The sequence below is a fragment of the Ailuropoda melanoleuca genome, chromosome 2 (assembly GCF_002007445.2).
Source record: "Ailuropoda melanoleuca isolate Jingjing chromosome 2, ASM200744v2, whole genome shotgun sequence".
Lineage (NCBI taxonomy): Eukaryota > Metazoa > Chordata > Mammalia > Carnivora > Ursidae > Ailuropoda > Ailuropoda melanoleuca.
In genome coordinates, this window is record NC_048219.1 from 188,275,894 (window position 1) to 188,301,164 (window position 25,271).

At 34.2% G+C, this 25,271-nt stretch overlaps 1 protein-coding gene across 4 annotated transcripts in view; it reads left to right on the top strand.

The window, feature by feature from the left end:
• AGFG1 (ArfGAP with FG repeats 1) overlaps positions 1-25,271 on the top strand; it is a 77,208-nt gene that overhangs the window by 38,489 nt on the left and 13,448 nt on the right. For all 4 annotated transcript variants that reach the window (XM_019800183.2, XM_034655299.1, XM_034655300.1 and 1 more), the window contains exons 3-10: positions 2,472-2,587; positions 6,110-6,272; positions 7,528-7,681; positions 15,144-15,263; positions 17,356-17,565; positions 18,855-19,035; positions 22,163-22,242; positions 22,452-22,544. In XM_019800183.2, coding sequence (XP_019655742.2) covers positions 2,472-2,587; positions 6,110-6,272; positions 7,528-7,681; positions 15,144-15,263; positions 17,356-17,565; positions 18,855-19,035; positions 22,163-22,242; positions 22,452-22,544 — 1,117 coding nt within the window. The remainder of the gene's footprint in view (positions 1-2,471; positions 2,588-6,109; positions 6,273-7,527; positions 7,682-15,143; positions 15,264-17,355; positions 17,566-18,854; positions 19,036-22,162; positions 22,243-22,451; positions 22,545-25,271) is intronic.

Genomic DNA, 25,271 nt, shown 5'->3' on the forward strand with positions numbered 1-25,271 from the left:
GAGTCCCATCTGGTTCTTCTTAAGTTGTTAAATAGTTGTTGGAGTAACTGGCTCTCTACAAGGTTGTTAGTATTCCTGGCAGTAAGTTGCATCACCATTTCTGGGTGTCTGCACTTCTTGGGCTTTGCCACTGAAAAATTTTTATAATGAGATTGTACCTTAACCGAGGACTTACGTGTGTCAGCTGTACTGCCTTAATGATGGTATAGTATCTGTACTGAGCCTGGAGTAGGAGGGAACCACAAGAAAAGTTGTCTTGAAACATGCTTGGGGTACAGATAGAGGAAAAGGGTGAGTCCTTTTTCTGGTTCTTTTTTCTCCCTTAGCCACTTCAGTGAGCAGGGTAAGATTGAGAGGTATGCTGCTACTTTTCATTCTGATTCCTCAAATCTTTGTCAGGCTTTTTGAAGCTAGATACTGTGTTCTTTTCACAGTGTTGTAATTGGTTATTTTTAAAAATAATATAATTTTAGTAACTTGTGGATTGGTTTCTTATAGCTTTACTGAAGAATAATTAATTAAAATAACTTGTGCTTATTTAAGCTATACAGTTTTGATGAATTTTGATGAAAAAAGTCACTAAAAAAATCCATCACTGTAGTGACAACATACATTTTCATTATCCTGAAGAGTTTCTTGTGTCCATTTGTAATGTATCAGCTCATCTGCTTTCTATCACTGTAGATGTTTATATTTTCTAAAATATAAATGAATGGAATCATACAGTATTTACTTTAGAGGGGGGTCTGGCTTCTAAGCATAATTATCTTGAGGTTTATTCATGTAGTTGCCTGCATAAATAATTTATTCCTTTTAATTGCTGAATAGTATCCTACTTGGATATCCCAAAATTGATCCATTCAACCTGTTGATGAACATTTTGGGTTGTTTCCACTTTGGAGTTATTATCTGTAAAGCTTCTGTGAATATTGTATACAGATCTGAGTGTGGACACGTATTTTTTATTTTTGTTGGGTAAATACTTTGGAAGTGGGATCGCTGGGTCATCTGGTAGGTATATATTTAACTTTTAAGAAACCGTCAACAATCTTCCAAAGTGGTTGTACCATTTTAACATCTTTGAGCGTTCCAGTTGTTCCACATTGTTACCAACACATGATATGGATAATCTTTCTATTTTTAGCCATCTCGTGGTATATATGAGTGTCTGTGTAGTGGAGTCTTCGTGTTGTTTTTAATTTTCTGCATGGCTAGTGATTTCCGGCTGCTTATTTGTGATGTGTATATCTTTCATGAAGTGTCTATTCACCTTCTCTGCCCACTCTTACAAGTTTTTTGTAATTGAGTTTTAAGAATTTTTAAGTGTATTTTGGATTCACGTTCTTTTCGGTTCTTAACGCATTTTGCCAATACTCTTTATCAGTTCGTGGCTTGTTTTTTCATGTTTTCTTTTAAGTTTTTTGAAGAGCAATAGTTGTAAAGTTTGATGTCCACCTTTATCAGTTTTTTCTTTATAATTCTCTGCTCTTTGTGTTCTATTTGAGTTCTGCATCATTTCATTTCTGTAATTTTTGTAAAAAATTAAATATCTTAGTTTCTTACTTTTTAGCCATTGGGGTAAGAAAGCATAGGAGGTAATTATAAAGCTAGAATTGCATCTGCCTTATATTTTTGTTATTGTTATGCTTTAAGCTCAAATTATTTATGGTTCTAGTTCTTTTTATTTGGGGTTTTTTATTTGGTTGATTTTTTTTTTTTTTGAGTAATCTCTACATCTGACATGGGGTCTCAAACTCATGACCCTGAGATCAATAGTCACATGCTCTAAAGGCACCTGGGTGGCACAATCAGTTGAGCGTCTGACTCTTGGTTTCGGCTCAGGTCATGATCTCAGGGTCGTGAGATTGAGTCTCGTATGGGGCTCCTTGCTCAATGCGGTGTCTGCTTAAGTCTCTTTCTCTCTCTCCCTTCTCCCCTCCCCCCAACTGTTCACGCACATGAATGTGCGTGCTCTCTCTCTCTAATAAATAGATAAATCTTTTTTTTTTTAAAGAAAGAGTCACATGCTCTACTAACTGAAACCAGCCAGGTGCCCCTTTTTTGGTTGATTTTTAAATCTGTCAAAGACCATGAAATTGCTGCTGGTCTAATTCCTCTGTTTTATGGGGTGAAGGAACTGAGGTTCATAAAAGTACATGACTTTACTCAGAGCTTACAGTTTATGGTCATTTCAAGACGAAAAAGTCCCAGATCCCCTCAAATCCCATTTCATTAGTTGTTTCCCTGTGAGGTGTTATTTTTTATAATGCTGTTGCTAAGATTTTATTGCATACTGGAATATATTAAATTTACTTCATTCGTTGCTTCTTCATTTTTCTTTGTGGTAAATATTCTCGTTGAAAGCAGTGGTATTAAGTAGGTTAGCTTTTTGAAAGAATCCTATTTTTCCCTTAAAACTTCATTAAGTTAAGATGTCAATTTTAACACTTTTTTTTTAATTCTTTCCAAAGGTCTGTAAACAGATTTGGCTAGGATTATTTGATGATAGATCTTCAGCAATTCCAGACTTCAGGGATCCACAAAAAGTGAAAGAGTTCCTACAAGAAAAGTATGAAAAGAAAAGATGGTGAGTGAATAGTTTGTATTTAGAGCAAAGCCTCCCAAATTCACATTAATTATGGGTAAGATTAATCTGAGAAGGAAGGAAGGAAGGAAGAAAATAGGTAGATAGGAAATAAGGAAATAGGTATGTAGGTAGATAGATCTTCATTATATTCTGGCATTTTATTGGATTTGGTTTCTAAAAGCCTTGACTTCTACTTAAGTCCGCTGTGCCTAGCAGCAGTTTGTTCCTTATTCCCAGGCCTCCTACCATTTTTTTGGAAAGTTAGGGATCCTTCCTTCTAATCTTTCTGTAGTCCTATTAGCTTCTCAAGACATTCTAGTTTTATACAGCCTCTTTCTTAAAATCATCATTCGTTCAGAAAGTATTTAGCGTCTTTTGTATACTAAGCGCTATGCCAAATCTCTTGTGTAGTAATCCATCTACTTAATTGCATTTTGCAGTAAGTCTTGCTCAAAATATCTTCACTTCTCACCCAAGAAATCATTTTACTACCTGATTAAGAAGAGAGCATTTATGCTCCCCTGACAAATCCATCAGATGTTAATTTTTAAAAAGAAGTTAAAACAGGTTGGACATATGGCTAGTGAAAGCCCTTTAAAAAGCAGAGCAGGAAATATGTCTATAAAACTAGTATTCAACTACTCTGGAATCATCATTTTCAGCTATATGAATACAATTTAATTCAATTTACTAAGAATTGAATGGTACATATTTCAGTGTACCATTTTTTTTTGTGGGTACATATTTTTTTCAGTGGTACATATTTCCTTCTTGGGAGGTTAAGAAAATTAAGGAGAGAGTCACAAATAGGGGGAATATATAAGGAGGAAGTAAATGGTTTCTTGTTTCCCTGAGGAGCTTTATTTTAACTCAGGGGATCCTGAGGAAGTATTTGCTGTGGTTCATGGGTGACATATCTCTACTTGTATTCAGTGAGCACAGTAGAAAGAAGTGGCTTTGATTTGTGTGCTCTGTGAACTTTGGATTCTTACTGTTCTCTAGAGGAGACTAGTTTTTGTAAGGCAAGATTAACCATAGCCAGGGCTACATTCAGTGGCACTAGATACGTTGAGTATGAATGGAGATAAAAACATACTAGTACAATTTTCAAGATTTTATTTATTTGAGAGAGCATGAGATTGGGGTGAGGGGCAGAGGGAAAAACAGATTCCACACTGAGCAGGGAGGGAGTCTGATGCGGAGTTGATCCCAGGACTCTGGAATCATGACCTGAGCTGAAGGGAGACATTTAACTGTCTGAGCCACTAGGTACCCCCATACTAGTAAAATTTTAGATCAAGAAAGAAGAAAATCTTTGAGGGTGGGGTAATAGTAAAAACATGGTGTCATAAATGATTCTCTTAAAATGAAATGTATAATTATCCTTCTATCATTTCAGCTCTTAATTTCCAAGACCTTGTATCCTGTAGTTAGACCTTTCTCCGTGCATAGCTATCACCTAATTTTTGATTTTCCCAACAGTTTTACCAACTCAGAAAGTTAGTTTGAATAGAACTTAGATGGGATTTTAGATGGTTCATCTTCAAGTAGCAAAAGAAAAGTTGTGCGTAAGAGTTAATAGATTTAAAACCATTGATTACCTTCTTGTGTTTATGATGGTAATAATAATAATAATAAAATTATTAATTCAGACCATAACCCAAATGACTGTAACCCTCAAATAGTTATAATTCATGTTAGTTTTTCTGTCCTGAGAAACAGGGCAGTAATGACAAGACTAATACAAATACACACTTGAATGGTGGGCACCTAGAGGGAGTGACCCACAGTCATGTGGGTCAGACCCTGTGCATTTTAAACTCACACTTCTTCATCCCTGGAACATGTAATGAGAGAGCAGTGCAGTGGGTTTTTAACAAGACATAAGCACAGTCCAAATGCAGTCTCCCTAAAAATCCTCACTATACTTAATACCTTGAGGTTGTTGTAGTCTTAGATCTGAAGGGGTTTTGAAATTGACCAGTTTTCAAGCTCACTTCCTGTGCTACACAAGCCTAGCTTCTTTACTTTTAGTCAGATGAGTGTTCTGAACCAAGTAGTATTATCTGCTTTTATCCTTTGATAAGACTTGTCTATACTCAAAAATTGATATCATCAGTGAATACACCAAATTATGGGAAAGCATAACTTCCTGTTTCCATTTTCATTTCACATCTGTCCCATTTACTGAGAAAGTAGTTGTATTGTTTGTCATTATTATATAATTTGGTAAGAGCTAACACTTACGTAGCTAATACACCTGTACCAGGATCTGTTCTAAGTATTTACAAATATTAACTCAGTTATACCTTCTAGCAACTGTATCTGCATTTTATAGATGAAAACCTGGAGGCACAGAGGGTGAAGTAGTTTGCCCTAGGTTTCATAGCTATTGAGTGGTAGAGCTAGGATTTGAACTCTGTCTCTAGAACATATAGGTGGTCTTAACCACTGTGTTTTCCTGCATCCCCCAAGTGATATGGGGGGTGGTGGTGGGGAGAAGGGTAGGGTGGGACAAAACCTAGAAATCTAACTAAAGCTGTGACATGATCCCAGTCCTAGAGATTAGCATTGGCAGCGTTTGGGCATTATCTTCTTACTGCCTCTCTTTCCTTTCCTTACTCTCGTCCTCCTATAAATCCTATATTTACGTGACTGAGATCAAACCTGAAAGACCTGTAAAGACTTAGGAACATCTTTCCATGTTAGAACAAGAGTAGCTATGTAGTATTCTGTTATATAGATGTTAACATAACCCCTTCAAGTATTTTTCTCCTGATGAATGTTTGATATGTGGCCAGATTTTTGAAATTATAAAGAAAGCTATGATAACATGCATGCACATGTATCTGTGTTACTTATCCAATTAATCCCAAAGGAGAAGTTTCTGGAAGTTGTACTTGTGGGACACAGAACATACCTGTTTATATATTTAAGTAGGAAATAACAAAATTTATAAAATTTATGCTTGGAGCAAATGTGAATGATATTTTAATTTGCATTTTATGAGGTTACAAGTGTTTTCATTTCTGTATCGCCATTTGTGAATTGTTTCTGCTTATTTAAAAATTACATTGTTGATCTTATTCTCCTAGATTTGTAATAGACTTTTATATCTTAGACTGTTAACTGTAATATAATAAACATTTTCCCATTCTTCTGCTCTCTTCTCAAATGTTATTTATGATCTTATGATAGTTTAATTTTTAAAAATAGAGTTTTAACTGTTCATCATGATGATTAACTGTAGATCCTCTTGTTTAAAAAAAGCGGTTATTTATTTTCTTAGAAAAATTCTAAGTAAATAATTGAAACAAGTTTTGTGGTTACTCTTTATTATCCTTTCTAACTGAGCATTTCAATTAAGTGCGGTCTTAAGCTATCAATTCTAAGAGAGCTTTGAAGTAAGATTAATGTTGAAATAGTCTCGTAAAAAATGAGAATTAAGTTTATCATTTTTAAGCCTAATATTCCCTACATTTTTCTTAGTTAACTGCCTGCTTAATTTTTCATATGTTTTAGGTATGTCCCTCCAGAACAAGCCAAAGTGGTGGCATCAGTTCATGCATCTATTTCAGGGTCCTCTGCTAGTAGCACAAGCAGCACACCTGAGGTCAAACCACTGAAGTCCCTGTTAGGAGATTCAGCGCCAGCACTGCACTTAAATAAGGGCACACCTAGTCAGGTGAGTCGTCTTAAGTCTTTGTAGAGGCTTCTACTTAAGGAGGATAGTGAGCATCATGAATTTGAGAATTCTTTAAGACAGTAACATAAACTTGTATGCCAGTAGCATTCTGTCCTAAAGGTTTGTAATACATTAAAAGAATCTTGGTTAAGTGGTTGGGAGGTGCATATTTTTGTTCTCTTGCTACTGCAAATTAGAGTTTCTTTGAATGCTCCACAGGTTTGTAAAGGTGTACAGGAATGTTGTTAATGGCTAGCTATCATATAACCTAACATTTAGTTAAACATGACTGTACGGGGACCATTAGAGTTAGAGCAGTCTCTGTGATGGACTTTTACAAGAAAGAATTTCTTAAGCAGTAGAATTTTCCCCGTGCCTAATTGTGAAGCATGTTTATCATTGAAAACAGGTGGCTTTGCATTACATACCTTATTTTAAAAAACTAAACAGACTGAAGTCTTTTCATAACTTGGTAAAAAAGTTTGTGTTTCTGCACTTCATTACAATTGACTGAGCTGTGACAAATTTGTTCCTGTCTGGAGTTACAGCGTCTGTCCTACACAGGAATGGTTCTGAGGCATAGTACTATTTGAATTAAAGCCTACCCTTTTTATTTTTTTTTTTAATTTTTTTTTAAAGATTTTATTTTTATTTATTCGACAGAGATAGAGACAGCCAGCGAGAGAGGGAACACAAGCAGGGGGACTGGGAGAGGAAGAAGCAGGCTCATAGCAGAGGAGCCTGATGTGGGGCTCGATCCCAGAACGCCGGGATCACGCCCTGAGCCGAAGGCAGACGCTTAACCGCTGTGCCACCCAGGCGCCCCAAGCCTACCCTTTTTAATCACACTTGGGCATCTGGATAAAATTCTTCAGTTTTCATAAGAGGTTTGAGTCCAAAGTAAAGAGAAGGGTTAAGTCAGTATATTGTACTCTTCCCATCATATAAAGGATGTGTTTTATGAAAGTCTTATCATTGCTGTCTTAGAAGTAAGTCTGCCTTGTGTTAGAAGGTGTAACAACTGTTGTAATACAGTATTTGTTTGCCTTTGACTTTGTACTTAGAATTGAGAGATAATTTGGCGATAGATGTTCAAAATTTGTGCTTTTCAAAAAATAGCAAAGTACGCAAAACTACTAATGAAAGATTATGTAATCTTTAAAACTGTGTTTTAAACTTGGTGAATTGGAAATAGTGTTCTAAAAGTGTAGCCGATCTGACTGGAAGCTCTCTATAGTTAATATGTGGTTTATAGTCCCCAGTTGTAGGTCGCTCTCAAGCGCAGCAGCAGGAAAAGAAACAGTTTGACCTTTTAAGTGATCTTGGCTCAGACATCTTTGCTGCTCCAGCACCTCAGTCAACAGCTACAGCCAATTTTGCTAACTTTGCACATTTCAACAGTCATGCAGGTACGTGTTTTTTCCCAACAGCTTTTTGCCAGACGTGTATATAGCACGGAGAAACATCCATTCTTTTTAAAACTTAAATATCAGTAAATGTGCTCTATTGAGGGGGTGGGCCCTCATAGCTGTTGAGGTGTAGTATGTAGCCATGTAACCCTCGTGCTTTTTTAATCACAGAAGAGATTAATACTTAATGTCAGATACTGACATGACCTCTTTCCAAAGAAAAATGGGAAAAAACTTTTTAATGTATTTTTTTACCCTTTTAATATGGAAAATTGCGAATACTCATAAGTGACCAGATAATATAACCCTTGTGTACTCATTGCTTATGCCTAAGCTGGTTTCATTTGTCATTCTACTCATTTCCTCCTCTTAAATTATTTTGAAGCAATTATAGACATACTTGTTTATCCCTTAATACCTTATATGTATCTATAAAACAGAACTGTGTTAAACATAACCACAGTAGTGTTATCATTCCTTAACTAATAATGGTAATAATAATTATTATTCATTAGTCACTAATAATTATAATAATAATAGTTATTATTATTATTCATTAGTCACTATCCAGATTTTCCATTACAGTTCAGACAGACACACACACACAGAGTTTATTCAGATAAGGTGTACACACGGCAGTTGTGAGATAGATTACGTCGTAGTCTTTGGGTTCTTCCTCCATCTCATTTTTCTCCTCTGTTATTTGTTGAAGAAATCAGGTTATTTGTCCTGTAGAGTATTTAGTTGATTTCAATCTGAATTTGTTGATTGCACCACTCTGGGGTCCTTTGACAGGTTCTTCTCTCTGTATTCTCTATAAATTGATAGTTGAGATATATGATCTGTTACAGGTTATTTTTTTGGAGTGGTGCAATCCTGCTACTTATGGTTTAAGAGGCACATATTATCGATTGTTTCTGTTTTTGTAATATGAGCTGTTGATGCTCCATGCCTGGGTCCGTTTTGCAAAATGCTGATATTCTAAATTTATCATTCCTTTATTTATGAGCTGAAATACTTCTTTAAAAATCTTTGGTTATCCAGTGGTATAATTTGTGTAGGAAGGTTAATATATGACTGATTCTGACCAATCGTGTATCAGAACGAGTTGAATCCCCACCATAGTTTAATGATGATCTGTTTTTTGTTTCATATCATTATGGATTCATAGAGTTAAAATTTGCTACACCTCAAATCTGTTGTCATTATTATCTTTATTGATGTTCATATTATCCCATCTTTAGAGTAGTAGTATCTTCAGGTTGACTCTAGAAGATACAACTTCTTTTTATTCCCAGGCTTAACATGTTTGTTACAAGAGTTAAATGTACTTCACCAGAAATTAGAAGCTATGGAGTTTTGTTTTGTAAATGAATCTGTAAAACTTGCAGTTGCTTAGGTAATATTTAAAAATTGATTATTAAAGTATGGATGTAGTCATTTGTGCCTTTCTAATTCTAATAGTAAATAATTATAGTGGACAGTGAAATGGCATAATGTAGTGAAAAGAAATAGGCTTGGAGTCGGAATGAATCTTTCGAGTTGTTTATGCTTCCTTCTACTTTTTTTTTTAAGGTCTGATATAAATATTCTGAAAGCCTGCATTGTATTTATATCAGAGATACGTGTGAAATAATCTTTGGCATGCCAGTAGGCTTTGATGTGTATGTCCTAGAAAGTTTACTTGTCTGCATTTGTGAGTTGAGTAAGCATCATACCAAATGTAGAGCACTAAAATTAAGAATTGATTTCATCATCATTTGAAACTTTGCTGTATATTTTTGCATGTATGTATGGGGTATTAGCTAACATTTTCTGTTTCTTTGTCACTGATTTTCATAACTTTAATTATATAATCAAGAAAAATTCAAGACTATCTTTATAAAACTTGTATTTCACTATTTTGTGAGCATAGCAGAAACTAGCACTTACAGAATTGATTTCCTATTTGTATTTTAGAATTTACTTTACCTTCTTTTACTCACCTGTGAGATTGTGATGCTGTTCCTTCTTTTTAATTTGATGACCTGGCTTTTAGTTGGGTAATAATGGTATTAAGTATAACTTATATACACACACACCCAAAATGTACTGCTTAAGATAGTTCTAAAAATTATGGAAAAGCTGCTCTTCAGCCACATTTCTTTCCAGCAAGCATTAAAGGAACCTTTTGTTTTAAATATTAATGAGAAAAAGTAAATGTTAATGAAAGTATTTTCTAAGGGCCTGCTACAGAAGGAAATTATGTGTAATTTATATGTTTGTATGTGTGTGTTTGCTTTAAAAAAGGGATACTAGGATGAAGAGGATCTCTTTTTCAGCAAAGATTATACTGAGAAGGGTAAAAAATCAGGAAGCTTAAGATGTTGGGGCTGTGGTAGGTTTCCCTTTTCCTGTGTTAGCAATGCAGCAAAAAGTCCAGGAAACCTTGGGAGACTTTTCCCCCTTCATTCTCCAGGTGGGCAGCTAGTCTCCTCTGACCAAAGAGGAGCACCAGCTCTGCGTTCCCACCTGTTGCTTGAATGCTGGCAAAAGGAGTTGAAGAATCAAGGAATATAGGGTGAACCTTCTGTAATTCATGAATAGTTTGCATTTATCTCAATGTTACACTTACTGATATATAATTTGAGGTGACTGATAAGTAACTACCAGGTTCTTTTGTGAATTTTCAACTTATTTCATGTTCCCCTTGTGTTTTTGTCTTTAAATGCAATTTGTGAGTATTCACCATTCAAGGAAATAATGCTATACTCTTCCAGGTAGCCTTGTTAGCCAAAAATAGTTATACAGGTCATTGCAGCTCCACCAGCTGCTTTGTACCATGATTCCACTCATAGCATCAATAACTCCTTTAAAATGCTCTTTGAATATAATAGTCATTATTTAATTGTAGAATGTTAAAAAAAAAAAAGGAAAGAAATGAAACCCGTAATTTTATCAGTTTGATAGAAGATAGTAGATCTTAACTGTTTTGTCTCTTTTCCACATGTGGTGGAAGTGGTAAGAAAGATTAGTCTGTGAGGATATAGTTTAATAACCATGTCAGGTCAGGTTGCCTAAGAGGAGTAGTTTTTTAGCCTGAAGTTCTTATTTATGAATGCACACTCAAATTACCTTTTTAAAAAAAACAAAACAAACCCCCCCCAAAACTCCATGTGATTCCAGGAGAATAAAATATATACACATGCTACAAGAAGAAAGCTAATAAAATTATTCATTTCCTCTTTTTCTGTTCTATGTCTTTTTCCCTAGCCTTTACAAGAACTCTGAATCTTTATTTTTCCATGTATGGTCCACAGATATAAAGTCATTGATAGCTGAGTTGTCACCCTGAAATTTCCTTTTTTCTTTCTTTCTTTCTTTTTTTTTTTTTAGATTTGTTTATTTGAGTGAGAGAGAGGGCGTTCGAGCGGGCATGTGTGCAACAGGTGGCAGGGTGGGGGTGGAGGGAGAGCACCCTCAAGCAGACTGTCCCAGGAGATCGTGACCTAAGCTGAAACCTAATAGCTGGACGCTCAACCGAAGGAGTTACCCAGGCACCTCTTAAAAAACTTTCTAAGGCGAAAATTTTCTCCTGTACAGATTGATATGACAAATGGAACTTTTAATAGCAAATGATAATTATTCAGATATGCCCATCTAGTGAGCATTATTTTATAGGGAAACCTGTTATGTTTGCAGATAGTTCAATGGCTTAAAAGCCAGATGTCCTCACCCTTCATCCGAACGTCCTGGCTGAGATGGTATGTGGCGATGTGTATCAGTGATGGGGTTCTCGCTGTGTTCAGGAAAAGTCATCTTCCACAGAAGTACTTACGCAGTTAGAAACATGATTAGCCTACAGAATTTAAGTTATTTTGCTTGGTAATAAACATATCACAAACCTATGAACTATAAACTGTCATTGATTTTTGTCACACCTCGTACTATGGACGTTAAACTTCATTGTCTTGCCATCTAGTTAACACAGGTTAATAATATAATGCTTTGTGGAAGGAACCACATCCAGAGGGGGATGTTCTAATCCCCTGTTGCCACATGGACATACAGGCTCAGTATTACTAGATATACTGATTTTCTTTTAAGAGAAGCAAGAAAGCTTGTTTATTTAATTTGAAATGTTCTAAGTGTTGGGGTTGATGAAAAAGAATTTAAATATGTAGGTGAAACAAATTCAGCTCAATTTGATGACTGCAGTCAGTTTCTATCTCTGGTCTCTATGTTTATTTTCCTTTCTCATGAGTACCGGTATCTCACTGGAGATGGAAGACAGTTCTCAGCAAGATTCAGGCTCATTTAACGTCAGTGCCTTAAATTCTTAAACTGAGATTATTTCTTTGTGCTTTTTGAGATACGATCATATTTAAAAAGCATCTTTACTGTTTTGTCACCTTCTGTTCAGTTTATATTTCTTTGTATAGAGATTACTTGAGGTTCCAGATAGTAATTTTTGTGTTATTGAATTTATTAGTGTTTAATTTCCAAAGTTGTGGTTTCTAAAAATTCATTCTACAGTACTTACCAATTTTAAAAGTTACTATTACCAATTGTTGAAGACACTGGGTAGATTTAATGTCTCCATGTAAAAACTGATAGAAGTATTACAAAGTCTTGCTTTGCTCTAATAAATAGGCGTTTGATTAATGTGTTTGGCGCTTCGGTTGGAAAACACCAGTGTTTATAAATGTGATAAAATAGACTTGATTAACAGAACAGATTATGTTGAACTGATTTGTTTCCTGATGATGTTTGAAACATGTTAAATGTCTATTTTTCTTATAATGGTCTCAATGTAAGTTAAATGTGGAATATGTATTACTGTAGACTACATATTCACGTATATTCGAGATTGTAAGTGATAAACCAGCTTAGGGACCTAATTCCTTTTTCTCCAAGGTATAGATGCATGTCATTTATTCTCAAATGTACAACTAAATTGTTCAAAAAACTTAGAACATGTCTTTTGAAATATAACCCACTCTAAATTTGAGAACTTCTGTACCATATTCTTTTATTTTTGGTTGATAGTTGTTTTATCTATATGTTAAATGTTCTACTTCTTTTAGTAGAATTTTCCTCTTCTGGACCTAGTATTCCGAAGTTCTTAAAAATTTATTCCTGTTGTCTTATAATTTGTAGAGTCATACTACTGGATTTGCAAGTACAGGTCATTTAGTGAATCCTTTTGTTTTGCTAGTGAAAAAACTGGAAAAGCCTGAGCAGTTGAGGGACTTGTCCAAGGCTGTACAGTTTTTATGTTAGGATGGAATTCTCTGATTATTTTTTTTTATTTTTTTATTTTTTTTTAAAGATTTTAGTTATTTGACAGAGATAGAGACAGCCAGTGAGAGAGGGAACACAAGCAGGGGGAGTGGGAGAGGAAGAAGCAGGCTCATAGAGGAAGAGCCCGATGTGGGGCTCGATCCCACAACACCAGGATCACGCCCTGAGCCGAAGGCAGAAGCTTAACCGCTTTGCCACCCAGGCGCCCCTGTCTGATTATTTTAGATTCACTTTTCACAAACTTAGTTTATTATACTAAATGGTAACTGTGTTTAAACTTATATTTATTATTTTAACTTGTGTGGATATTTCTTCCAAATACTTTTCAATATGTTGATCTTTTAATTTATTTTTATTAGTATATCTTTCATTGTGTTTATTTTTGGGAAAGTAAAATCTCAGCCTATAAAGAAATTGAATTTTATTATGTTAAGTAGAAATAATAACAAGATTTCAGAGTATCCAGTAAATACAAAATTTATTTTGTTATGCAGTAAGCAGCCTTTTAACCTTATAATTTAGATACCTCTGTGTAATGTTTGAAAGCTAGGACAAATGTGTTTAAAAAAGGTTTTCAGGAACGAAGTGTGAGCAGTGATATGTGTATATAGCATAGCACTTCCACCTGTCAGGTGCTAGATGTGAGGACGTAGGAAGGGAAGTGGCACAGGTGTCTAGTAAAAGGAGGTCTACTTTAGGTGATTTACCCCTGCTGCAGTCATACCCTTTCAGACAGACACAAAAGAGTAATTATATAAAATGCTATAAATAATGCTAGAATGATGTTTTACTTGGTTAGTGGAAAATTTCTTGTTTATAACTTTTTTTGGTTTTTATAAATTAGAATACATATTTATTACAAAAGCTTTCAGTAACCTCAAGCAAAGGAGAAAACGATACCAATCTGAAAATTCACTACTTTGAGTTAACGAAAATGCAGATTTTCTGTGCACATGATACCATGCTTACAAATTGGCAAATGAAAATGTATTTCGAATTTATTTATCTGTTTATCTTATTGACTTTGTCATAAGCATCTTTAAATAGGACTACATATTCTGTTTTTTTTAAATGGCTGTCTTATATTTCTTTGTATAATGTTTCATAATATATTTAAGTGATCCCTCATTACTGGCCATTTGAGTTTTTAATTTTTTTTCATTATTATAAAACACATGTTGTTTAGCTGTTAGATGTAGCCATACTCATTTATAAGATTATTTCTTTACAAAAACTTCCTTGAAGTGAAATTGCCTGCAAAGGATTTAAAGTGGCTGACTCTTACCGTGTTGATGGCATTCAGCCTTTATCTTTTGGGCATGCTTTTCATTCTTCCCACTTAGCATTCCCTTTCCTGCATACCAGCCACTTCTCATCATACTCTCTATAAAAATCTTACTCAGCATCATCTTTAGCCTTTAAAAAAAAATCTTTTGAATTATTTTACTTAGCTACATATTTTAAGTTTAGAGAAGCCTAAAAATTTGCTCTTATATTGATGACCTTATATTGATTGTGGGAAAATACCAATTGGTCTTTTTCACTGAGTCTGAAGTACACATAAATTTTACTGTTTTCATCATTTCTCAAATTTTAGTATGTCTGAAAAATGGCAGGTTCTAATAGAATGTGAGTGTCTTTGATTTGTTTGGCAGCTATGTCCTTGTTATACATTCAGTTTTTCAAATTTTTATATGCCATGGTGTAAAATAGTTGTAAACTTAGAAAAAACCCAAAAGAATATTAAAGGAATTTAACCTTCTTTGTGTCATTATTTTAGATTCACATAGCTGGTGAATCACTTACTACCATTTTAAGTCTGAATTTTCCAGAGTGTAATCTATATCGTACATCTCTGCTTTACTATAACTCATGTATTTAATGCTCTTAGGGGTTCCTTTAATAGAATCACTTTTACTGTACTATTCCTGTGGCTATTCAAAGGGTATTGTGTACACATTTATTGTTACACAAAGTGTTTGGAGAAATTTTTGGATACGTTTTAATGAATTGCTTGAAACTGGGTTAAATAAACATTGGTAGGATTTATGATTTGATTTCTAAGTGAATTCTCTTTAAAGTGAATTATGAGACAAACTTTTCATAAAATTTCATTTGTCATATTTTTCATTTATAATTTTCATATTCATTAACATATATTGTTCCTTACCATTTACAGCTCAGAATTCTGCAAATGCAGATTTTGCAAACTTTGATGCATTTGGACAGTCTAGTGGTTCGAGTAATTTTGGAGGTTTCCCCACAGCGAGTCACTCTCCTTTTCAGCCCCAAACTACAGGTAGAGCTTCTCCGGCATTATGCTTCAGTGTTTACTTTAAAACATAAAACTCTCTAGATGTCTTTTGAAAAATTATTCTAAACTTAAATTCTATAATTATTTGATTTTCAAATAGTTCTATCCTTAAAAAGCTCTGGGGAAACCTGAAATGTTTATTTTTTTCTGTGTTCATATGTTTTTTAACTCTCTGGTGTGTTGTCTAATTCGTAGTGTCTGTTCTCTTCCTTTTCCTGCATATGAATCTTCCTTAAATTTCTTTATGCATTACAGTGCCAAAAAATTGTTAGATTCACAGAGCACATTGAATAAAGGCTCTGAATAAAGGAAGCTAATGGATTGCTTCCATAGAAATAAAAATATAAGTAATTTTCAGGGCAGCAAGCTTGAGAAGATAAATACTGGTAGTCAAAATGAGACTGTTGAACAGTCACTCTAATCAGACTGGAAATAGTTTTCTGTGCAGGAATCGGTCTTCAGACATTGCGTGCTGTCCCATTACCTGTATTATTTTCAGAATCTCATTGAACCCTCCTTTAGATCTTTGGCTAATTATTTTTCTTTCAACTTTTAACCCTGTGTATTGTCTTAAAGCCTTTTCTTTCAATTTTCTTTTTTTTTTCTTCTTTAAATTCCATCATTTACATAATTTCTGGCTCTCCAGCATTTAGAATGCTTTCATCTAGCTGCAGTTTTGGTGAATTCACTTCAGCTTTTCCTCTCCAGGCTTCCAACAGTAAGTTCTGTTGTCAAGTAGGCATCTTTTACTAATTTGTATGTTTTATGTTGTTTCATGGATTTTTCAGTTATAGAACGTTACTCATTTTTTAGTGGTAATCATTCTGAAATTCTCACTTTTATTCTATCTTCACTATTACTAATCTCAGACTTAGAGAACACAATAGTTTACAATAAAAAAGTTGATTTAATAATTCAGTATTTAATAATTTGAAGTAAATTTCATCATACAGATTTTGAAAGCTTACTATGACATACTTTGTTCACCAGCTACTTATAACAGATCACAGTCTTAAATAGCAACACACATTACTTAGTTTTGATTGAAAACTACTGGAGTTTAATTCCTGAAAGAAATTTTATCAGTATAAATTTTATAATGTTTATAATACTAATTGATGGGAAAGTGTGTTCTCTTTTTTAAAATAGGGCTGTATCTTTCTGTATTTACAATATCTGTAATTGTGCTTTGCTGTCATTTAATATATAACTATATATACTGTTTTGATTGCTGCAGTTAACATGTAGGTGTAAAGAACTAATAGCAGTGTAGCATCAGAGGCATAGAATGAAATAGTCTGCCTTTAGTCTTGATAGTACTTTAGAGAAGTCTCTAGAGTATAGAACAATCTTTAAAATCTTAGCAGGATATGTACAGTAGTGACCATTGGGTGAATTGTGATCTATAAATTTAAAAATTGGTATGATATTTAGATTATAGATTGTGTACTCCTCTAATTTTTATTCCTTGAACTATATGATAGGACATGATTTTACTGAGGACAATCATGATATTATATGTACATTAAATTATTATGCGGAATTAAATATGAGCTCTTCAAGTAAAATAAGCATAAAGCTCAAAGACCACTTTTTAAGAAATTGTGGATCAAAATAGTACATCTTAAACATTTTAAATCCCTACCCTGGGATTTGTTTCAACCATGTCTGTATTGGAGCTACAGGAGCTTATAGTTTAAAATACTCTGCATCTTGCTTATGGAATCCGTTTAGGGAGAACTAGTAAAAGGTGATAGTATATAGATAGCTGAATAGTCTATAGGGTAACTGAGTCTTAAACCAGGTAGCATGGAGTTAATCTTCTGTGACTTATAGTCTTCACTTCAGGGTACTGGGTAGATAATTACATATAGTAACTTGTTACCCTATATGTTGCCAGGGCCTTTGAAAATGTAGTTTCCCAAATTATAAAAAGTCATGTAGATGATTAAAGTTAAATGCCATCTGCCAGTAGGATTGCTTATAGAACACTTAATTAAGGAAGAAATCATGTAATCTATCAAAGGATTTTAGGAGAAGTCTAGAAATTTCAAGTGTTTTGTTTATTCTGTTACAGGTGGAAGTGCTGGATCAGTAAATGCTAATTTTGCTCATTTTGATAACTTCCCCAAATCCTCCAGTGCTGATTTTGGAACCTTCAATACTTCCCAGAGTCATCAAACAGCATCAGCTGTTAGTAAAATTTCAACGAACAAAGCTGGTCTACAGACTACAGACAAATATGCGGCACTTGCTAATTTAGATAATATCTTCAGTGCTGGGCAAGGTATTAAGCTTTAAACAAAATAAATACCAATTTGTATATTAAACAGTCCTCTAAATTTTAATTTAATTTAATTTTAATAGGTTGTGCCTATTAAAATTTAAGGTCATTATGCTTTTCATAGTTGTGAAGAAATTTTGTCTATACTTAAGGTTCATGACTATTTGCCATATTTTGGATGGGAAATAATCCAATAGTAGGCCTTTTGGAAGGCCTAGAAACTATTTGTAAAGTTGTAATTTTAAAAGAAAATATTGACAGAATATAATTTTGTCTTAGAAGGGCGCCTGGGTGGTGCAGTCGTTAAGCGTCTGCCTTCGGCTCAGGGCCTGATCCCCGCGTTCTGGGATCGAGCCGCACATCAGGCTCCTCCACTACGAGCCTGCTTCTTCCTCTCCCACTCCCCCTGCTTGTGTTCCCTCTCTCGCTGGCTGTCTCTATCTCTGTCAAATAAATAAAACAAAAATCTTAAAAAAAAAAAAAAAAGTATGTTTCACTGTTGGAGGGCCATAGAGGGCCAACAAATCCTATTAATAGTGCTGACTGGAGGGTTATATGGTAGTTTTTGTAATATATGTGTTTTGAACTATTTTTACTATTAATATTTTGGTATTTAAAAAAATTATTTTCACAGTATATTTTTATACCTGGTTTTGATCTTAAGGCCAGCATTTTGCCTCTCAAAATGCGTAGAGTGGTAGAGAACAGCAGAGGTCTGCTTTTGGACTGGAGTCTGCATCCTGATCTCTGACCATGCTTTTTCATCTCCAGCATGAGGGTAGTAACAGCATCGAACTTGTATGTGTTATTGTATCTCAGTCATTTAGAACAGTGCCTGGCACAAAAGTGCTATGTAAATCTTTCTTCTTATTTCTGTCTCTAATTTTTTCATGGGCAGCCCTGGGAAAATGATATTATTAATGGGTTATTCACATTGAGTCTAGCATTTTATAAATTTGTATGTTCACTTGAGTGAGAATCACCTGTTTTGGAGATGTTAATGTGGCACTTCGAGAATTTGTTCTTTATACATGAGCTAGACATGTTATTGGTACAACATTTTCATTTTTGTTACAGAAGCAGTATTTTGTCTCTACCAAAATGGTACGTGTAGCAACTAATCTTGTCTGATAGTTTCTAGGTAGTTTATTAGATAAGACTGTAGAGTCCTGTCCATTTATTTGCTTAGCTTTAAATCAATTTTAAATTTACATGTGTTTCATGGCAAATAGAGTTGATAGATTGAAAGCATAACTAAGTTTTCAGTGTAATTTGTTTTTGTTCGTTTATAGGTGGTGATCAGGGGAGTGGCTTTGGGACCACAGGTAAAGCTCCTGTTGGTTCTGTGGTTTCAGTTCCCAGTCAGTCAAGTGCATCCTCAGACAAATACGCAGCCCTGGCAGAACTAGACAGCGTTTTCAGCTCTGCAGCCACTTCCAGTAATGCATATACTTCCACAAGTAATGCTAGCAGGTACCTTACCTTGTCTCAGTCAATGTTCCTGCTTCGTGTTGTATCTTTTTTTCGACTCCGAATAAATGTTAAATAATGACTGGGGACATACTTTTTAAATTCTTGAGTATTTTTGTAGTTTGCAGAAACTGAGTTTAATTTGCTAATTAAAATATCGTTGATTAATTGCCATTATATCTTTTTATTTAATCAAAGGTTTTGTTACTTTTCTTCCTTGAACACTAAAGTGTAATTGAGGGCGTATACACATCTCAGAGTGGGGAGTTATATACAGATTTAATTATACTGAGCAGAGAATCCATTTAGCAAATTATATACTTTTAAGGTACAGTTTTCAGTCATGAAGACTAAACACTGAAAGTAACATGTTGTAGCTTTAGTTGTAAATAAACATTTTTAGAAATGTTTGCAAGAGAACCCAAGACCCAATTCTGTATCTCATCAGTGTCCTACTAGTATTAACACATAGACATTTGTTAACTGTGTTCAAATATATCTGGTGTGAGGGAATTCTTGGCAACAGGAAGTCTAACACATTTTAGCAGCAATAGATCTTTAAAAACTCTTCTAGTTGTAACTTCTGCATTTCTGAAGGAAACAGATCCAGAAGTACAAGTGACTTACCATACAGTGCCTTCTTTATCCATCTCTTTGTTTTCCATCCTGCATATTGTCTCTTCTTTCTTCTGTTATCTGAGCAGCTTTTTGTTTCCCTTTAGTGCCTTTTCTAGAGAGAAATGGGAGGATTGTAACACTAACTACTTGGATTCTCCAGTAATTAATTTTCTATATGCCAAATAGGAAAAATTGAATCCAAAGAATAAAGTTTAGAGGATTTATATATACATATATACATATATATATATATATATATAGTCATTAAGATTGTTTGTGTTAGACATATATAATAGTGAACTATAGCAAGGTGACCATAAAGTCTGGAAACATAGGTATACATAACAAATGGTTTATTGATACCATATTACTGTGGACCTGAGACCCTTTCAAGGAGTCTTAGAAGTTAAAACTATAGTCATAATAATTCTGACAGGTTGTGTTTTCAGTATTTGACATTTGTAATGATGGTGCAAAAACAGTGACAAATAAAAACTTGCCAGCACTTCAGCACAAATTAAGACCACGACACCAAACTGTACTAGTAGTCATCTAATTGTCATTATATTTCTTACACCACACATTCAGGTTTACTTGTGAATAGTCTTGATTTAGTTTTTCTGATGAATATTCTTTTTAATTTTTTTAATGAGGTATAATTGGTATATAACATTGATTTCAGGTATACAACATAATGATTTGATGTTTGTGTACATTGTGAAATGATCACGTAAGTGTAGTTACTGTCTGTCCCCATACAGAGCTAACTTTTAGGATTTACTCTCTTTATAACTTTCAGGTATGCACTATAATATTACTGACTATAGTCACCGTGCTGTACATTACTTCCCCGTGACTTATTTATATATTCTTACAAATATTCTTGATGAAACAGTGAAAAAATTTAATTTTATTGCGGTGCCTGGGTGGCTCAGTTGGTTAAACGTCCGACTCTTGGTTTCAGCTTGGGTCATGATCTCATGGGTTGTGGGATTGAGCCCCACATCGGGCTCCAGACTCAGTGGGGAGTCAGCTTGAGAGTCTGTCCCTCTCTCTCTCTCTTCCCCCCTCTCATTCTCTCTCTAAAATAAAGCTTTTTAAAAATCTAATTTTATTAAATCTTGACCCTTAAATAATGTCTTCTTAACTTTCTGTGTGTTCAAGTAAGGTATGTATCAAGTAGTTTCTGCTGCATATTATGAGTATGGTGGATGACTTGAGGAAAGTCACCTTGTGTGGTTGTTTGAGTTATGGAATGAACCAGCCACATACAATAATGGATATATCCATTGTTTTATGGGAAAATAAAAGTAAGACTGATATAACCATGGTGATTCAGATCTGGATATTTGGCAGACATTTTCTCAAAAATGAAGTATTTAAGTCTGTCACTTTAAGGAAGATAACTGATAAAATTCACACTTCCAAGCAAATACTAGGATTTTAGAAGATTTATTGACTCCACCATGAGCTTGACAGCTTCACATTACTTTTCTTTCTTTCTTTTTTTTTTTTTTTTTTTAAAGATTTTTTTGATTTATTTGACAGAGATAGAGACAGTCAGTGAGAGAGGGAACACAAGCAGGGGGAGTGGGAGAGGAAGAAGCAGGCTCTCAGCAGAGGAGCCCGACATGGGGCTCGATCCCGGAACGCCGGGACCACGCCCCGAGCCAAAGGCAGACGCTTAACCACTGTGCCACCCAGGCGCCCCTTCACATTACTTTTCTAATGAGTGGTGATATTAATGTAAATTTTTGATTTTTGCATAAGGAAATTGTTGACATTTAGATTTGCATCAGATATTTTCCAAATGATATAAAATTGGTACAAGATTCATTTAAAGTGCAAGATAAGTTAGTCGGGTATTACTTCAATAGAGTGCAAACGAGTTCATTGATACGATTTCAAATTCCATTTTGCAGCTAACCTCTGATAGTAAACTATCACTGTCATTTTGGGTATGATATCAAGGAAAGTATTCACAATTACCTGAAAAAGCTGTTCAGATTCTCCTAGTTTGTCTATAGCCATACCACCCTGAACGCACCCAGTCTTGTCAGATTCTCCTACTTTGTTCAGCTAGGTGTCTATGAGAGCAGTTTTTCACAACAGCACGATCTTCTATTAAGGCAGCCATTCAGGGGATTTGCAAAAATACCATTGTGACTCTTAAGTTCCTTTGGTTTTAGAAAATATAATTCTTTATCATAAAAATGCTGCTTACATTAGCATGTAATAGCTTTGTGGTTAATTTTAAAAGAATGAAATTTTAAAAATTTCTGTTTTAATTTCTGTACTATACATACTGTTAATATATAGCACATTTACACAAAGACTCTGGGGTTCTCAGTAACTTTTTTCAAAATGTAAATGAGTCCTGAGATGTAAAGTTTAGAACTGCTATGATACACAGTATGTTCAATATTACCCGTTTGCACATTTTATGGCCACCCTGTAGACGGATTACCCTTGCTTTAAAAAAATAAAAAACTCTTTCTGTATTTGTTTTCAGCAATGTTTTTGGAACAGTGCCAGTGGGTGCTTCTGCACAGACACAGCCCGCTTCTTCAAGTGTGCCTGCTCCATTTGGAGGTATGTGTTTCTGGTATATATACTGGTTTTTATAAAGCTTGTGTATATTGTACTGCATTTTCTTAGGAGTACTGGAAGGCTATGAAAGCAACAATTAATTATCAGAAAGCTCTACTTTTCTATGTTCATAATTGTATGAACAAATATTTTTAGTAATTGAATACAAATACGTAAGGATTTTACAGTGTATTTTTGTAATTTTTTTAAAGCTACGCCTTCCACAAATCCATTTGTTGCTGCTGCTGGTCCTTCTGTGGCATCTTCTACAAATCCATTTCAGACCAATGCCAGAGGAGCAACAGGTAAGAAGTAAATACAGATTATAGAACAGAAAACTTTGGAAAAGGTGTTTGTTTATTGCAAAGACACCATAGGAAGAACATCAGAAAACAAAATTCTTCTTTCTTACTGTAGTGAATGGGAAGTGGATGGAAGAGTTTGTCCGTAAAGAGTACTAGCTGAAAGTTTATAAAATCCAGGACTTTCTTATTTGAGCGGGACCATAGCAGTTCTCTAGCGGCCCCCACTGCTCAGTCACAGCTTTCGTTCTTGACATGAGGCAGCCCAAGCATGGCGGGGAGACTTCCTAGAGCCCTGCAGCCACTTTGTGACCGAGTTGGGACTTTTGAATACAGTAATTTTTTTTTTTAATGATATGTTATTCACCATACAGTACATCATTAGTTTTTAATACAGTAATTCTGACTCATTTGGAGGTCTGGGGTTTTGGGATTACTGGTTATTACTCATTCAAGCTGAATAGGAAAAATTTATGAGTTTTTTTTTGTTAGTTTGTTTCATGTTTTCCTCTTTATGAGATGGCGAGGAGCACATTAGCTTTGTTACATGAGGGCTTAGCAATTAGGTCTTTTCTAGTGCTTCTCTCTTTTAGGGCGTTCATATTTTTTAAGTTGTGCAAACCTGATTTGATTTGGGGTATAATAATTGAATATTTTCTCTTGATAGTTTTTTAATCCTCTTTATTCCTTCCCTTTTTTTTTTTTGGTTCATGCTGCAAGCCAGCCACATAGTTTTTGTATCACACCTCTTTGATTTTTGTCCTGTCACCCTGAACACCAGAACTGTTTGCCAGTATCTTGGGATGTCAGCAAGTGTACGTGGTATAGCTCGAGACCCATTCAGTTTAAAGTTGGCCAGCTTTGTTTTTGTGTATGTGTCCCAATAATTTTAGAACTAAAGCTTTAAGCATATAGCATATATTGATGTGAAATCTTGAAAGAGTAAGGTGCTTGTAACATAATTTGTGCCATAAGAATTGGTAATTATTAGCAAATCTGTGTCATTGGCAAGATTAGGAATTGTGGTAGTAGGAGTTTCTTCAGTCATAATTTGTTGGTATCTCACATAATAAATGTTTAATAAGCATTTTAATTTCACATAATTTAAAAAAATTGTTTTTGTTTTAATTCAGGTATACTTAATGATTCAATTTCTGTTGTGTTTTGAATGGAAATATTCATCAGTTACGATATATGTAACATTTGTATTTCTTAGCACATTATTTTGTCTTGGTTAAATGAATATGTTAGATGACTCTGGGCACATAGGATTCTGTACATTGTCTTATATAGTCCTCGTAACTCTCATCAAATACATGTTGACAGCTGAGGGAAGTGAGACTCAGAAAAGTTAAGTGAATATGTTTTGGGTACAGCTGGACTTGTGTTCAAATCCTGATTTAGTTTTTACGTGCTAGGTGACCCTAAAAGATCTTTTTATATGTTAATTTACTCTAATGAGTAGAGTAAAGATGTTAGGAAGATGTACTAACATTTGTTGAATGTTTAAAATTGTTTGCAAGATACTGTTGCAATTTTTATAGCTGTTATAACCCCATTTGACAACTGAAGGATGGAAACTCAGATTGTACCTTGACTAAGCTTGTATTGATCTAACTTCTCTGAGCCTTATTGTCAGCCTTTTTTGTAGAATGTGAGCAATATTCTCTTACTGGCAGGATTTTTGTGAGAATTTAGATGGTACAAATCAGTGTGCGTGGTCTTTGCATTATTCTATATGGTTGGTAAATCTTTCCTATTATTTTCCTTTCATGACTGTACCTCCAAATTGGTTTGTCATTAGAGTTAAGGGCTTTTTTTGCTTCTTTTATGTAGAGTATGAAAGTCCTTTAAAGTTAAGGATCTACATAGGATGTACATAAAAGGTACGATGTATGTTCAGATGATATATGGTGATACTTAGTATTAGGCTAATAAGCACAATTTATTGAAAGGTAAATTGTATCTACAAATTTTTATTTCAAGATAAAAAATTTTTTCCATTATTAACCATTTTATCACATTGATCACCTTCATTAAGTTGTTATAGAAATGATTAAAAGTAAATGTTAACTACTTATGTTTCTATTGAAGTTGAAATATGAATAGTATTTTGATAAATAATAGTATGCTTAGAACTTTCCAATGTCAAAATTAATATTCTTTAGGAAGTATTTTTTTGTTGCTTTCAGATATTTTGTTAAATTCCATTTGAGGTTGCTTTTGAAAGAGGATATTGCATAGTAGTTCTTTTCAGAATTTAAAACATTTTACTTATATATTTCTTTCTTAAAATACATATTTTAATAATCATTTTTCTTCTGCATTCATAAAGCTTGGGGGCTTTGATTTTCTTTTACCATGTTACATAGAAAACTTCGTTAGCATATTAGCCAACATGGCCTAAGACCTTTTTCATTTTAGGATTCTATAATAGCATTCTTTTTTACAGAGTTTTTGAGACCTTGAATCTAACAGTTAATACAATTTTCAATTATTATGAAATTCTCTTACAATTCTTAAATCTCTCCTTTGCTATGGAGTGAATAGTCTTTATTTCCCTAACATCATTTTAATGAATGAGTGAATGATTTAAAAATTTTTTTTACCCCCGAGGAGATAATAGAAATGTAGAGATGAAGGAATCATAGTAGTATCTAGGCCAGCCTCCTTGTTTTGTTACCTAGGCGGAGATAGACTGATTTGATGGGTTTGCCTTAAATGTTCAGA